At 38.8% G+C, this 14,715-nt stretch overlaps 2 protein-coding genes across 2 annotated transcripts; one reads left to right on the plus strand and one right to left on the minus strand.

The window, feature by feature from the left end:
* Positions 1–288: 288 nt before the first annotated feature.
* MED19 (mediator complex subunit 19) lies at positions 289–5,741 on the minus strand. The gene is made up of 5 exons (XM_058196955.1): positions 5,324–5,741; positions 3,343–3,599; positions 1,237–1,333; positions 888–982; positions 289–694 (listed from the first exon to the last, which is right to left on the minus strand). Exons 1-5 carry the CDS (start codon positions 5,526–5,528, stop codon positions 626–628), a joined length of 723 nt encoding a protein of 240 aa, XP_058052938.1. The 5' UTR covers positions 5,529–5,741; the 3' UTR covers positions 289–625.
* A 129-nt stretch (positions 5,742–5,870) lies between these two features.
* TMX2 (thioredoxin related transmembrane protein 2) lies at positions 5,871–14,314 on the plus strand. The gene is made up of 8 exons (XM_058196942.1): positions 5,871–6,111; positions 8,452–8,512; positions 10,774–10,887; positions 11,536–11,612; positions 11,754–11,860; positions 12,461–12,526; positions 12,897–13,026; positions 13,168–14,314. Exons 1-8 carry the CDS (start codon positions 5,923–5,925, stop codon positions 13,312–13,314), a joined length of 891 nt encoding a protein of 296 aa, XP_058052925.1. The 5' UTR covers positions 5,871–5,922; the 3' UTR covers positions 13,315–14,314.
* Positions 14,315–14,715: the final 401 nt, after the last annotated feature.

Genomic DNA, 14,715 nt, shown 5'->3' on the forward strand with positions numbered 1-14,715 from the left:
TATTAACTGTTCATGTTATTCTAAAGCAAATCTACTCCTCATAAAACTAATAACATGGAAGTGAAATCCAATCTTATATTGCCTCTCCTGCCAATTTAAAATTTTGTCTTTCCTTCTCCTCTAGCCAAAATAGCTTAAATCACATAAGATGTTTTTATCAGACTACTTACCCATCCTACATCTCAAGCAACTTCTGGAATTTCTGCCCCCAATTTATTAACTGCAAAATAATTCAGAATTGTTTGCAATACAACACAGGAAAAGTCCAGTAATCGGGATTCCTTCAAATCATTAGCATCTCCTCCAACAGAGATTTAATTAAAATATGAGACAAACATATCCCAACTTAGTCAGGATCATTATTTTTACAAAACACAAAACAATACACATAATTTCCATATAAAGGCATCAGCCTCCATGTCCCAAGCAAAGTCTGTGTTCTTTGTAGAGAAAGCTATGAAGTCCTGAAGCTCCATCCAATATAATCTTTTATATACTGCTCCAAAAGGTTAAAAGGAGATAAACAAGGTAGCTGTGGTTTTCTGGTTCTTGTTCCTCCTCCACCTCTCAACATGTCTGTAGCATTTCATGGAGAACTTTCTTTAATATAATCTTGGGTAGGACCCTACCGGAGGCTGCTACTGCTACTGGCTTGTGAGCTGCCCACACCTGGATGTTCAGGGCTATGGCGGTTCTATTAAAAAAAACAACACAAGAAGACACAAATAAGAAATTCCAGAGGCAATAAAAACAGCCATGTAGATTTTCTTGGCCCAAAAAGCTATCTTAGATCTTACACCAAACTCTAACCGAAGTACTTAACTTTGTTGTTTTGCAACGAACTTATAAATATCAAGATCAACAGTGAAAACTATTTTCCAATTTACCTTCTTTTTCTTTTTCTCTTTTTTTTTTCTTTTCCGTTCAGGATCATCCTCTTTCTTTTTCTTCTTTTTCTTATGATCAGAATCAGAGGGTGTTTCTAGTAAAATAAGAGAAAACAATTAAAGAAGGTATTTGCTCTAGAACAGGGCTGTCAAACTCCCAGCCCACACGTGTCATGCGCTGGCCACAAGGGGAAAAAATGTCCCGATACATCACGTATGACAACGTGAGTTTGACACCCCTGCTCTAGAAGGAGTGACTTAATTTAGGCTATCAGACTGAAAAATTCTATTATCAGCAAGATGTGTGTGGGGACATTATTATTATACATCCTAAGAAAAGACTTCTCACCTGGAGGGACAGGGTCTTGGGTTCGGCTCTGCTTATGTTTATGCTTATTTTTTTTCTTAGGTGGCTGGATGTGCATTAAGCGACATTGTTCTGGCAACTGGTGTAACAGAAACAGAAAGGAATGTCAATACATGAACTTTTCAAGTACCGTTGAAGAAAACATATATAGTAGACTTACGGGTCTATATTTTTTGCAAGCCATTCAAATAATATTCTCCATCAAAATTTCCATTAGAAATTTTTTTACTACAGGTAGTACAGAACAGTCCTCCTTTCACAATGGTAATTGGGACCAGAATTTCCATTGCTAAGTGACGTGTTTGTAAAACATGACAACAGTTCTGGCACTTCTGATTGCTGTTATGAAGTGCAACATCACATGGTCGCCATTTGCAGCCTCCTGCTAGCTTCTCCATTGACTTTGCTTGTTGGAAGCTGGCAGTGAAGGTTGCAAATGGCAATAACGTACTGTGGGACATTGTACTGTCATAATGGTGAGCTGGGGGTCATGACTGGCCGGACACTGTAAATGTAAGTATGAGGACCAGTTGTAAGTAGCACTCATTCAGCACCATCATAAATTTGAATTGTTGTTGAAGGAGTGGTCATTAAGCAAGGACCCCCTGTATATTCACTTAGCTTAGTGTTTGTGTCTATTGCAAATTAAAGATTTCGGTGCGAAAGCAAAATTATCCCTAATCTAAATTTTCATTATTTCCAGCTTCCAACTTTACAAATGCAGCATTGCAAAGCCTTCTGGATTCAAAACAAGAACCAGCACAATATAGCAGTCCAATATTGAACTAGAGCGAGGAAGACGCGGATGAAAACTTATACCCCCAGCTAGATAAATTTACTTGGGTAACCTTAGACTAATCACTTTTCCTCGGCCCAAACTTCTCAGATTGTTCTGAGGATAGAAAAAATCAGGATATAAATCTAATGAATAAATACATGAAGTGTGATCAGATCGGTCATAAATTCTTGGAATACTTACCAGAGAGAATTACCATTTTTGACCAGTCCAATAGCTATGACAAATATATCAACAAAGAAAGATTTGCTGGTTGTTTGAGATGACAATTTTAACCAGGATTTATCATTTTCTATTGCTTCTATTGTGAATCACAACTAGATATGTTGTGCTAACATAGCCATTGTGGTTCCTGTTTCACTGTTCTGTGCAAACTTGATGGCTCAGTATATCATATGCAGAGACCCTCTTTGAGGGAGATAGAGTGTTTAGAAATATGATATATGAATATGCACAGATTCTATAAATATAAGTTTACCCTGGAGTCCAGCTAGAAATTTTCACTTGATACCAACTTTGCAGCAGGTCAAAGAAAGATTCAAGAATTCCATTTTTAAGGATAATCTTATCCTTTGCCTGGAACTTCTTCCTATCTTCAACCTTACTTAAAAGTCTATTCTGATAGAGAAGTTATAACCCGTTACTTTTTGGGAGGGTGGCCAGAGGTTGCCTTTAAGTCAGTCTTTATTCCTGGCAAGTACACAGATATTCTATATATATTTTCTGGCAACATTTTCAGAAGTTGATTACTGTTGCCTTTTTCCTAGGACAGAGTGGTCCCAGCTTGCTTCCACGCCTAGGGTAGGAGAATTCAGGCTTCCGCATTCCTAGTCAGTCCCATAATCAATAGTCACATGCTATATACCATATTCTAAAAGATTCCAGTCCACTTGATTCTGGGGGCTGGCAATGTATCTATAATATAGCATCCACGCTGAATTCCTTTTTTAGAATGTACAACATAGTCAATATCTCATAAAGTAGACAACGTATTCAAGATTTCTGCACTGTAGTCTCTTTCTGTCATTTAAATTACTTATTTGCATCTAGGTTGTAATGTAATTCCACAAAGATGTCCACTGCCATATGGCTGATAATCAATATGCTTAGAGGTGAATTTATATTCAGGTTCTGAACTGATAATTGTCAGACCTTAACTTACAAACCTGTAATATTCTTAGTTACTAGTTTGGCAAGTTTCTTTTTCATTCGAGGTATCACTGTGTGTTTTGTTTATAATAGTTAAAAACCTTCTTTAGTACAACATGTCTTTCATCCAAAGCATAACTCACCGGGCCAGCATGGAGACGAAACCCTGTTAGCATGGTACCAGTGATAGGGTTGAATGAGCTACCGCAGATGGGAGGTTTTTCAATTAAAGAACGCAAGCTGCTGTTATCATGTGAGCCTGGCAAATCGATCATCCCTGGCAGGTCAGGCAAAAAGTTGCTGAGTTTCTCTTTCACCTTTTTGCCACAGAATTTATTGTAGGCATGCTCTAGGTTGTAGTGGGTGATCAAATTGGTGCTTCCCGTTAGTTCTGTGGTACCTGACAAAAAATGAACAACATTGTAAAGTAACAATATTACTGACTGTTTTGCCTAAATTAACAGCACAGATAATTTTTTAAAGAAACCCCTAAAGTTTGATAGAATCTGATTTTGAAATCATGTCCTTTCTGTAATGAAATGATACAAATCCTATTTTATACAACCTGAAATACTAGCAGTGAGAATGGAATTATTATATTTACAGTCTGGCCTTATCCACACGATCGTTTGATGCATTATAATCAATATAAAGAAAACATTAAAGCTAAAAAAACCAAGTAAAACATACATGCCCTCCTCATTTAGTGACCCTAATCTGTTTCTAAACTGGAAGCAAAATGCTTACTAAGTGAGTATGTGACTGAAAGAGGGAGAGAGATGCTGTGAAGATCTCTAGCAGCTACCATCTCGTTTAGATAAAGCTCTCCTGTGCAGCAATGCCAATAGTAATCTCACTCTGGAATGCATTGTTGTCAGGCACACAAAATTTGGTTGGAATTTTTTTTAAAAAAATTGTCATCATATATGCAAAAAGGTCACTGAGGTAGCCACTAAAATAAAATAAAATAAAAAAATATAAAATAAAATAATAAATAAATAAATAAATGGCAATGACAGAAAAGCACTCTAGAAATAAATGGTCTAGTCCAGTTAGCAATTATGACCCAAATACAAGAGTTAAAAATGGGTGGATGATGTCCAGGGAACTTCTAAAGCCAAGTCCATTATAAAGAAATCTCTCCACAGCCCTGGGACAATGAGCCTGCTTCTCACTGCACAACTTGTTGACTTACGACCATAACTGAGCCCAATATTTATGCCACTGAGACATTTGTTAAGTGAATTTTGCCTCATTTTATGACTTTCCTTGCCACAGTTGTTAAGTGAATCACTGCAGTTGTTCAGTTAGTAACAGAGTTGTGAATCTGGCTTCCCCCTTGACTTTGCTTGTCAGAAGGTTGCAAAAGGGGATCAGTGATCCCGGGACACTGCAACCATCATAAATATGACCCGGTGGCCAAGTTTTGATTATGTGACCGTGGGGATGCTGCAGCGGTCATAAGTGTGGAAAACCATCATAAATCACTTTTTTCAGTGCTGTTGTAACTTTGAAACTGTTGCAAGTTGAGGACTACCTATAGCTCTGCTTACGTAAGTGGATGCATTTGGAGAAAATGACTAACTTTGTAAGCCTATGCATATTTATTTTCAGTGATAGCAATTTCATGGCTACCAGGCATATCGCTGAAAGTGGATTGTACAACTTTTCAGAGCAGGGCAGGTTCTTGAAGGGCCACGCACAGCCTTGTAGCCTAATGAATCACAAAGAGCAACAGACGCGAGAGGCCAAGCGGCCACACGCTTCTCTCGCACAAATGACACAAAACTCTCCCACCACAGTTCCCACAAGAAACTTCGCTGGCTTTTAACTCGATGACGCCCAAGATATGCATCCCGGCTCGTTCAGTGGCCCGAGCAACTGCCAGTCGCGCGAGTTCCCACCCACTGGCGCTTTAGCCCAACCGTCAAGGATCCACAGCGGCTGGGCCCGAGTTCCCGCAAGGGCGGAGCAACTGCCCATCAGCCGCAGCGAGCCATTCCATTGGCATATTCCGGCGTGACGTATAAAATCCGTCAAGCAGCACTGAGCAGAAAAGCAACGCCCGCCTCTAGGCGGCGGTTGGTTACGGAGCTCCTGAAGCCCGCCCCTACAAGCCACTACCTGGTAACTCCCGCATTAGGTAAAAAGGACCGCTGGCTGCTGCCGCTTTGCGTGCTGTCTCTTCTCCGACCGGAGTCACCGTTGGCACAGGAGGCTGTCCAGTACCCGGTCCTCCTGGTTTTCCTGGGCCAAAGCCTAGCGCGGCGGCTGTTGTAGATGGAGGAGGTTCTGTCCCTCCGAAGAGAGCAGAAAAATTCTCCATCATCCCGGCGTGCTTTGCGCAGTCTCCTCCTATTGGCTTCGCATCCGACGCTTTTCTACGTTTGCTCTGGCGTCATTGGAAGGCGGAGACCCATACTCTGCGTAGGATTGGCTAATTTACCTGGAACTCGACTATACGATACGATAGGTTGCTTAGGAGAAGGACGCACTTTTAAATAGCGGAATTACGTCAGAGAGCGAAAGCCGTCCCTCGGTTGCCGTTCTGAAGAGTTTCAGCGCGATACTCTCCCAGCCAATAAGAACACAGCTTTGTCCACGGAGCTCCGCCTTTCCTTTGATGGACGTTGTCACCCACCGCTCAATCAAAAGCAAAAGAAAGGGACTCGGGGTGGGCGGGAGGCCGTCTTGCGACGGATCTCGGTCGGCGTGAGGTGAAGATGGCGGTTTTGGCCCCTTTGTTAGCCCTGTTCTATTCGGTGCCTGGGCTCTGCCGCTGGCTGGCGCAGCCTTATTACCCGCTCTCCCTCCTACTTTCGGCAGCCTTCCTGTTGGTGCGGAAGGTGCCGCCGCTATGCCACGGACTGCCCAGCCAGCGGGAGGACGGGAACTCCTGCGACTTCGACTGGGTAAGATCGGCCTGCGGAGACAACACGGCCGTTCTCCTTGTGGCTTGCATCGCTTCTCGGGTCCGCTATGCTTCTTCGGCAGGTGCCTGCGGGCCTTTTCATGCTTCAGACTCCTGTGCTCGGGCTCCTCGGGGCTCCCCACATCTCACCCAGGAGGGATAAACGAGAGGGACTCCCCCCGTCCCCCCAAAAAAACCACGTCAGCGACACAAGCGGCATCCGAGCAGCAGGTGTTTCCTGTCTTGGTCGTGTTTTTCCTACTTTGACCGTATCCCAAGAGCCTCTCTATGGTCGTGAGGCCTTAAATGTATTTCTTATGAGAAGAATGTTCCAACAACTTTAAAGGTCATACAGTCATTAAAGCATGAGCGCAGAAATGATGCTCTGCCTCTGAGAAGTTCCTCGGTAGTAAGCAGACAGTCTTCGCTGCTCGCCTCCAGTGATGCGATCTTTTAAGCTTAGCGGTTAATTTAGTGGTGGAGATTTTCACCTGTGTTAAATATATAGTACTTTATTTAGATTTCGGGATGTGGGTGTGGTCTTAGCTCCTTGCACACCACAGTAAGCGGAGACTTGTCGTGCAATTCATTCAAATCGGCTTTCTTCAAGTGGAGTTGTCCAAATGTGCTGAAAACTAAGTTTCCATCATCCGTGGTGAGATTGCAGGTATTTGGTTGAGGATGCTTATCACTGCATGTCTACAAAAGTTTTAAAAAATGTCTTGGGGAGTGCTTTAAAAGGTTTGTTCACTTAGGTTTGGAGTAAATTCTGTTTATACATGCCCATGTGAAGAGCCATACATGAGTTACTTTGACACACAAATCAATTTGATCAATATATTGTGAAGAAGCTTTGACTTGGACAGGAACCAGCTTCTGTTTGTAAAAGCAAAACCATACATTTTCAGTATCTTCAAAAATTAATTGAAGTCTAATCTTTGTCATGTTAAGAACATTTTGAAGGTTCATAGTGACAGGTTCAATATACACAAATATGCATCTGCTAAAAAAAATTGGCCATCTTGAAAACAATGATACCAATATCATAATACCTTTATATAGATTAATGATAAGGCCACATCTGGAATAATGGAGGTGGAGAAGGTACAGAGGACTTTTGTTTATTTTTATGCCACCCATCTCCCTGTAAAGGTGACTGGGCAGTTATCAAGGGGCTATCAACTATTAAAGGGCTGGAGCATCTTCTCTATGAGGAAAAGTCACAACATGGGCCTTTTTGGTTTAGTCAACATGTTTAAAACATTAAAACATTTGTGATATGGATAAAGTGAAGGACAAGCTACTGTCCCTCAAAATACTAGAACTAGCAGTCACCCAATTAAATTAATTTTGGAAAAATCGGGACCAACAATATTTTGTTTATCCAGTGTGCAATTAAACTTTGGATTTCATTATCATAAAATGTGGCTGCTACTGCTAGCTTGGCTAGTTTCAAAAAAATGTTGGCTCAATTCATGGATGTCATGGGGATCAATGACTTAACTTTGATAGTAGTGTGAGTGTCTCATCTGGTGAGAGAGTAATAGACTTTTTTGTGCACAGTTGGCAACTGTGAGATCAGATTGCTGAATTAGTTGGGACAGGAGTTTAATCCAACAGTTTATATATATATATATATATATATATATATTATATATATATATATTATATATATATATATATATATATATATATATATATATATATATATATATATATATATATATATATATATATATATATATATATATATATATATATATATATATATATATATATATATATATATATATATATATATATTATATATAAAATTCATATCATGTTTAAGAGGCTGCAGAAGTATCTATTCTTGTATCAAGCTAACATGATTTCTCATGAAACATTTTATGATCTGGATGTTTCTGTAAGCATAATATTTTACTCTCAATTGCTGCATAAATGGTGCAATGTGTAGGAACATCATTGCAGATAGATAAATTGTATGATTTAATAAACGTTGCAGTTACTGTAGAAACAAAAATGTTTCAGAATGCCATTGCACTTATATTATGTAAACAATTTAATAAATACCCCAAATATATTTAGATTCCAATGTACAGTATGGTATCGCAGCTATATTCATGCATTGAAAGATTGCACATCCATCTGCCTGCTTTGTGGCCCTTTTTCCCCAAATGGACAGCTGTGTAATGATACCAGAGATTAATTTGCAATAGTTATACTATGATGTTGAAAAGAGGTTTGCATTTAATTTCGTTCTTGTGTCTAGTTAGGTTTTTTTACTCTTCCCCTTTACTCCTACTTACTCCTTAAATACCCAGTTTTGCTTTCTTTTTAGCGGGAAGTGGAAATCTTGATGTTTCTGAGTGCCATTGTAATGATGAAGAATCGCCGATCCAGTAAGTAATGCTATTCGTGGATAGAGAGAACATCTACCATTTACCTGTATCTCAGATTCTTGGTCTTTCCATCTCCACAGAAAGCAAGGATCTTTTAGAATTTGAAGAATTATTCAAAGACAGTGATGACATTATAGAAATCTTAGCTGGATTGTTTTCCTCCTTTCAAATGAAATTTATCTCCCAGGTTATTAGATGAAGACTTTTTCAGTCTCTTACTCATGGCTCTTCTATGAACTAGGGAGGAATGCACTTAGAAAATGAATCTCCAATTCTAAACAGATCATTATATTACACAGCAGATGAATTTTTAATTGTCATTTTTGAAATATTTAGAAAAAACTTCATAGGTTTTATTTGTACTAGAAGTTGTTCTAATGGATAATCAGACTGCTTCAACCTGAGTAAATAGCTGCTGCAGAATGGAATGCATGTAGGAACTTTATGCCATGGTCTTATCTTTGTGCAGTAAATAAGACAAAAAGCTGCAAGGCACCTGCTCCCAGAATACAATGGCTTAATTTTCTGAGTGCATTCCTATTAGAGGAAGGGCTTTAAAAGGAATTTGCTTCATATATAGGTAGGAACAATCTAAAGACATGAAGGTTAACAACACTTTCATGCACTTAATGTGGCTATATGATTGCGTAAGGACAATCAAAGACAATCAAAGGGCTAATAAGGGTGAAATAGAACCATAGTGCCTGAGATAATAAGTCAAGTATGGGAAAAGAATGGCAGAATAATTAACCTAAACTTCCCAAAATGGTATGTTTATTAGTTTCATTCCAATGATTGATTGATATAGATAGATAGATAGATAGATAGATAGATAGATAGATAGATAGATTCATCCATCCATCCATCCATCCATCATTCATTCATTCCTTCTGTTCCTTAAATATAGGAAGCTATCAGATATACAAGATGGAAGTGGTTGCTGAGTAAAAGGAAATTATTAGTTTTAAAAAACTATATAAATACCGATATGGGAATGCATAAAATTGTGTAGATTTTATGATCAGGAGTTGTGAGGTGGGAGGGGAATCACCATTTTTTAATGAACATCAGCTTGCAAAGCTTGGCTACTATTGGAACATGTTCCTATTTTGCCTGAAGAAGCCAGCAGCCTAAACTGTTGAAGCAATGAGTGAGACAAATTTTGATACTGTTTGTGTGCGCAAATGTAATGCCTACCCCTACAAAACTAATACACAAGCCTCCAATGAGAAAAACATAATTATTCTAAAATGAGCCGAACTAAGGATTTGGGAAATGGAAGACTGGTATTATTTATCTTTTTAAAGAGATATTTTAGTAGTCCTACTACATCTATATCCATGTCTTGCCATTAGATGTTTATAGACATTTTTCTGCTGAGCCTTGAAGTTTAACTTTGCAATGGAATAATGCTAATGTACTGATTAAATGTGATTTATTAAAATACTGTTTATCCAGAGACAAAAGTTTCGGCTTCTGATTTACTTATCTCCAGGCTAGAAACCTGACAGGGCTCTGATTTTTGCATACGATCTCATCATGGCCAGAACTTACTTATACTTGTCAAAGGAAAACTTAGACTATGTCATGAGGTCACTCAGTCCCTGAATGAAGCCTCAGCACAGTAAGGTAAAAAGCATGGGGTGCTTCAGCAATGGGGGAGACCCTGGGAAGCCCACTGCAGGCCATGCATGCTTATCTCTCTGATCAGCGGCTGAAAATCCTGTTCGGATTTCAGCAAGAAGGATTTTCAGTCCCTCAATGGAAAGATATACATGGCCTATGCTGGGCCTCCTAGAGTCTCTCCCATTCTTTTGAGGCATCACCCTGCTTCTTACTTGGGACTCCAGCTGCTTAATGGCCCACAAGATCACTTAATAGCCACAACCAGGAATACCAGGATTGCAGTTGTTGAGTTGGAGCAATCACATGATTTCTAACTTAATGATTACTAAGCTTTACAACCAAGTTCACATCCTGATTATGGTTGTAAACAGAGGACTATCTGTAACATATGCTAAATTTTTACTCAGTTCACAGCCCAGTGAAGTCCTTAATTTTTTTCTTGAGGGTGGAGGTTGTACAAAATTAATTTATCATTATAGTGAGTTCTAGTAGTGCAAAATTTGAGTATCCCAAATGTCAAGAATTACAAAAATATGATGCTGTAAATTGACTTTCAGGTTGTCCTAGCTTACTGTAGATGACCCAGGAGTGTTTTATAATATCCTGCTAATCATCTTTTTTATCTGTTTCACAAGTCACTGTGGACCAGCATGTGGGGAATATCTTTATGTTCAGCAAAGTGGCCAATGTCATCCTTTTCTTTCGTCTTGATATCCGGATGGGGCTGCTGTATCTCACACTCTGCTTAGGTGAGGTCTCTGGGATGGGGCTCTATTTACATTCTTCATGTAGGGATTTATCCCAGAAATAATTGGCCTTGAGCTAAAAAAATGCTCTTGGCACTCTGATCTAATGCATGGGATTTTGATTTGAAAAAATTACTCTAGTTTTTCACTTTGTCTCTCTCTCTGACTTTCTATCATGATTCCTGGTGGCAATAAGATAACCTTTCCCTGATTACTCTGTTTGAAATATCCAGATATTGTCAACCTATATTATATAAAAAGAAACACAACCTTTGTTCGCCAACCCTACCTTTCTATTGCTTCCCTGTTGATTCCACGTTTTGTATTTTTGCCCATTCACTTTCAGCCTTGTTAATATTTCTTTTTTTGTTTCACCCATTTACCTCTAGCTTCTTCTATTGCTTCCAACCCACCCTCCCAGCAAATGCAAGACTTTTATTAATAATAGTTATTATTAGTTTGAAAAAAATAGCACTCTTTAATGCAGCAAAAACCCTGCATGCAGATACATTGTGCAAAATAAAAAAATTAAAATGTTTTTAAAAATTAAATAAAATGACCGTGTCCACTTGTGGAGCATGGCTATCAATATGTGCAACTTCCTCATCTCATCCTAGCTAATGCTCAGATCTGCTTGTTGTGCGTTTTCAGTATTCCTGATGACTTGCAAGCCACCTTTGTACTTGGGTCCAGAACACATCAAATATTTCAGTGATAAAACTATAGATGTGAGTATTTTGGTTTTTTGCAGACCACTTGTTTTGGGAAGAGTTGGACAGATTTCTGACTTCTTTCAGCTATCAGAATATCATGTGTAATGTTCATTTCTGCGTGATGAGCAGGCTGTCAGCAAGATCCCTCTTTTACAGGAGGAACTAGTCCGGGACAAGCGAGTGACCTGGATTGTGGAATTCTTTGCTAACTGGTCCAATGAATGTCAGTCATTTGCTCCTATCTATGCTGATTTGTCTCTCAAGTGAGTGATTTGCATTTGATTAAATATTCTGAGAGGGAGATTTCGGACATGAAGCTGAGAAAAATGACAATAATTAATCTATTAGCTGTTTTGGATTAAAATATCTGGATCAACCTGGATGTAAGCCTTCCTACTCAGCATGTTGCTTACATTTATGCTCACGTCTTTTGGTAGCTTTTGGCTACGTGTTGGTAGTGTATGTTGCTTCCAGCAATAGTCAGCAGATGGCCACAGTGTAGAATTTTTTTTCTCAGTCAGAAAAAAAAAATTGCTTTCCTGGTAATAGTGACTTTAGCTTAAAGAAAAAGAGTAATTCAGTCTGTAATGTATAGTTCCAGTTAGACTGGGAAAATTCTTGTCTAACTTAGCTCGAATTCATATTTGTTCACAAATCTTATTGTGTGACTTTGGGGAAAGCCTGTTACACATAACTATAATGAAAATAATTTGGCTTAATTTGGATAAGACCTCAGTGAAAAATTGCCTGTAAGTCGCATTCCAATGAAGAAAAAGGGAAGAGGAGGATAATTGTTGCTATTACCAAATATTTTATTTGCTGGCATTTCCATGTATATGGTAATCATTGTCATATTTTACCAGATATAATTGCACTGGACTGAACTTTGGAAAGGTTGATGTGGGTCGCTACCCTGACGTCAGCACCAAGTAAGTCTTTAGCCTCTATACATATCTAGGATGCTTAGACAGACTAGAATGCCAGATTTGTGAAAGAGAACATTGGGAAGATTTACTTTCTAATAGCAGGGCACTGCAGAAAAGGGAGGACATTGGTTGGTAATCTCTTAGTATAATTGGTTAGATTTGGAACTGCAAAAGAGATAGCAGGCTGTAGTAAGATGCACATTTCCAATTTACACATAATTATGGATATTATTATACCTGCAAACATCAAGATTTTGGTGGGTCCCAAGACATGTTCTTGGCCTGCCTGTTTATGAGGCCAGAAAAGATTACTAACTTGATTTGATGCTACTTTTCAGAAATTATTTTTGAATTTTCATTCATCTCTTTATAGGTACAAAATCAGTACTTCTCCTCTCACTAAGCAGCTGCCTACACTGATCCTTTTCCAAGGTGGTAAAGAAGTGATGCGCCGGCCACAGATTGATAAAAAAGGACGAGCAGTTTCTTGGAACTTTTCTGAGGTATTCCCTTTAGCCATAGTTGATAGTAAGCAAAAGTCCTTAGTAAAATGTCTGATAAATTACTAAATTATTGAAGCTGAGTTGTCACATTGGGAGCTGGAGGCTGGCACAAAGCAACGGTCATATATCTTTCTCTTACAGGAGAATGTGATCCGGGAATTCAACTTGAATGAGCTATACCAGAAAGCCAAGAAAATATCCAAGCATGCAGATGAGAACTTTGACGAATTTTCAGAACAGTCCACTATCACAGAGCATCCTAATGGGGAAAGCAAGAAGGACAAATAGTGCCTGTAAGACTGGACCATAATGCTCTTACTGTTAAGCTCTCCATTTCTGTTTCCATCCTGACATTTTCCCGGGATGTCATTCGAAGACTGCTTCTACCCAACAGTGATGGTGCTGGGAGATGTGTGTAATCACCAAGATATTTATCATTCTGGGCTCTGCTGTTGGCCATGGACCTCTACATTTTCTTTTGTATTTTTATTCAAATTTTCTTTCCAGGAGTCACTACTGATATTTAAATAATAGAACCAGCCAGAGAAAATCTTGGTGACCTCCTCAAGGAGAATATCACCATAGAATGCAGGTTGCTTCTCTGGGAATTAGGAGGAGCTGCTAAGGAAAACATTGTAATAGGAGGGTAAATCTGTTTCTTGCTTTATCAATATGATTTCAATGGTAAAATTGGAAAAACCCACAACTCACATGAAATCAACTCCATTCACTCCTGAAGGTTCGCTCTGAGAAGATATTGGCATTTCTGACCAGTTTTTTGCTACCGCTACCCATTGCCCTATTAGTATTGTAGTAATTGTTATTGTTATTAAGAAAGGTCTTGTGGTATTTTGTGGTCTTTTCTCTTTTTAGAAGCTAATGGGCAATACTAGAATATTTGCTGAACTTGAAGTTGTGCCAGAAAATCAGTGGCTAATGTACAGCTTTAAAAGATTTCCTGTCTTTTATAGTAACAGCTGGTAGCTTAGTGTAGCTGTTTGACTTGGAGAAACTGCTGTTTCTATAGTCCATCTAATACTGCACTAAACAGGATTTAACTAATGTGGCAGATGTTCAGGGACTACATTGGCAGACGTTCTTAGCCAGTGTGGCTATCTGGGTAGAGCAAGAGTTGGGCAAGTCTGTCCTAGGGATTTTAGTTTCTGCACTCCAAAAATGGAGGGCTTGCTTGTAGGTGAAAACACTGCAAATCAGCACGGTTCATCCATGTTCATGCTTCCGTTAATGGTCTCGTACAGGTGCCTTTAATAAATCTGGGAGTGTTGTATTCCTGTGACCTTTTATTGATTTATTAGATAGTTGGTGGAGTTCCTGCCTTCATGGTTTGACTTTGGCTTATTAAACAAAAATACAGTCTTCTAATGTTTAAATCAATTTGCTCAAGGCTCAGTTCATTTTTTATCCAGCAGCATTTTAGGCTTTTTCTTTTTCTGTTAGGGTACATTTATAGAAGATATGCAGAAAGCAAATGAGAGTCACATTGGATGGGTTCACACAATTTATTAGGGTATATATAGTTCCATCATATCATTTGTATTTTAGAGTAACACAGGCAGTTAAAAAAAAAGGGGGGGGGTATTTTATTAGTTATTTCACAATATTTGTAGCCCATCTCATTCTTAGCAGATTACCACATTTTGCATTAAAAGGATTAACTAAATCCTGGTT

The sequence above is a fragment of the Ahaetulla prasina genome, chromosome 1 (assembly GCF_028640845.1).
Source record: "Ahaetulla prasina isolate Xishuangbanna chromosome 1, ASM2864084v1, whole genome shotgun sequence".
Lineage (NCBI taxonomy): Eukaryota > Metazoa > Chordata > Lepidosauria > Squamata > Colubridae > Ahaetulla > Ahaetulla prasina.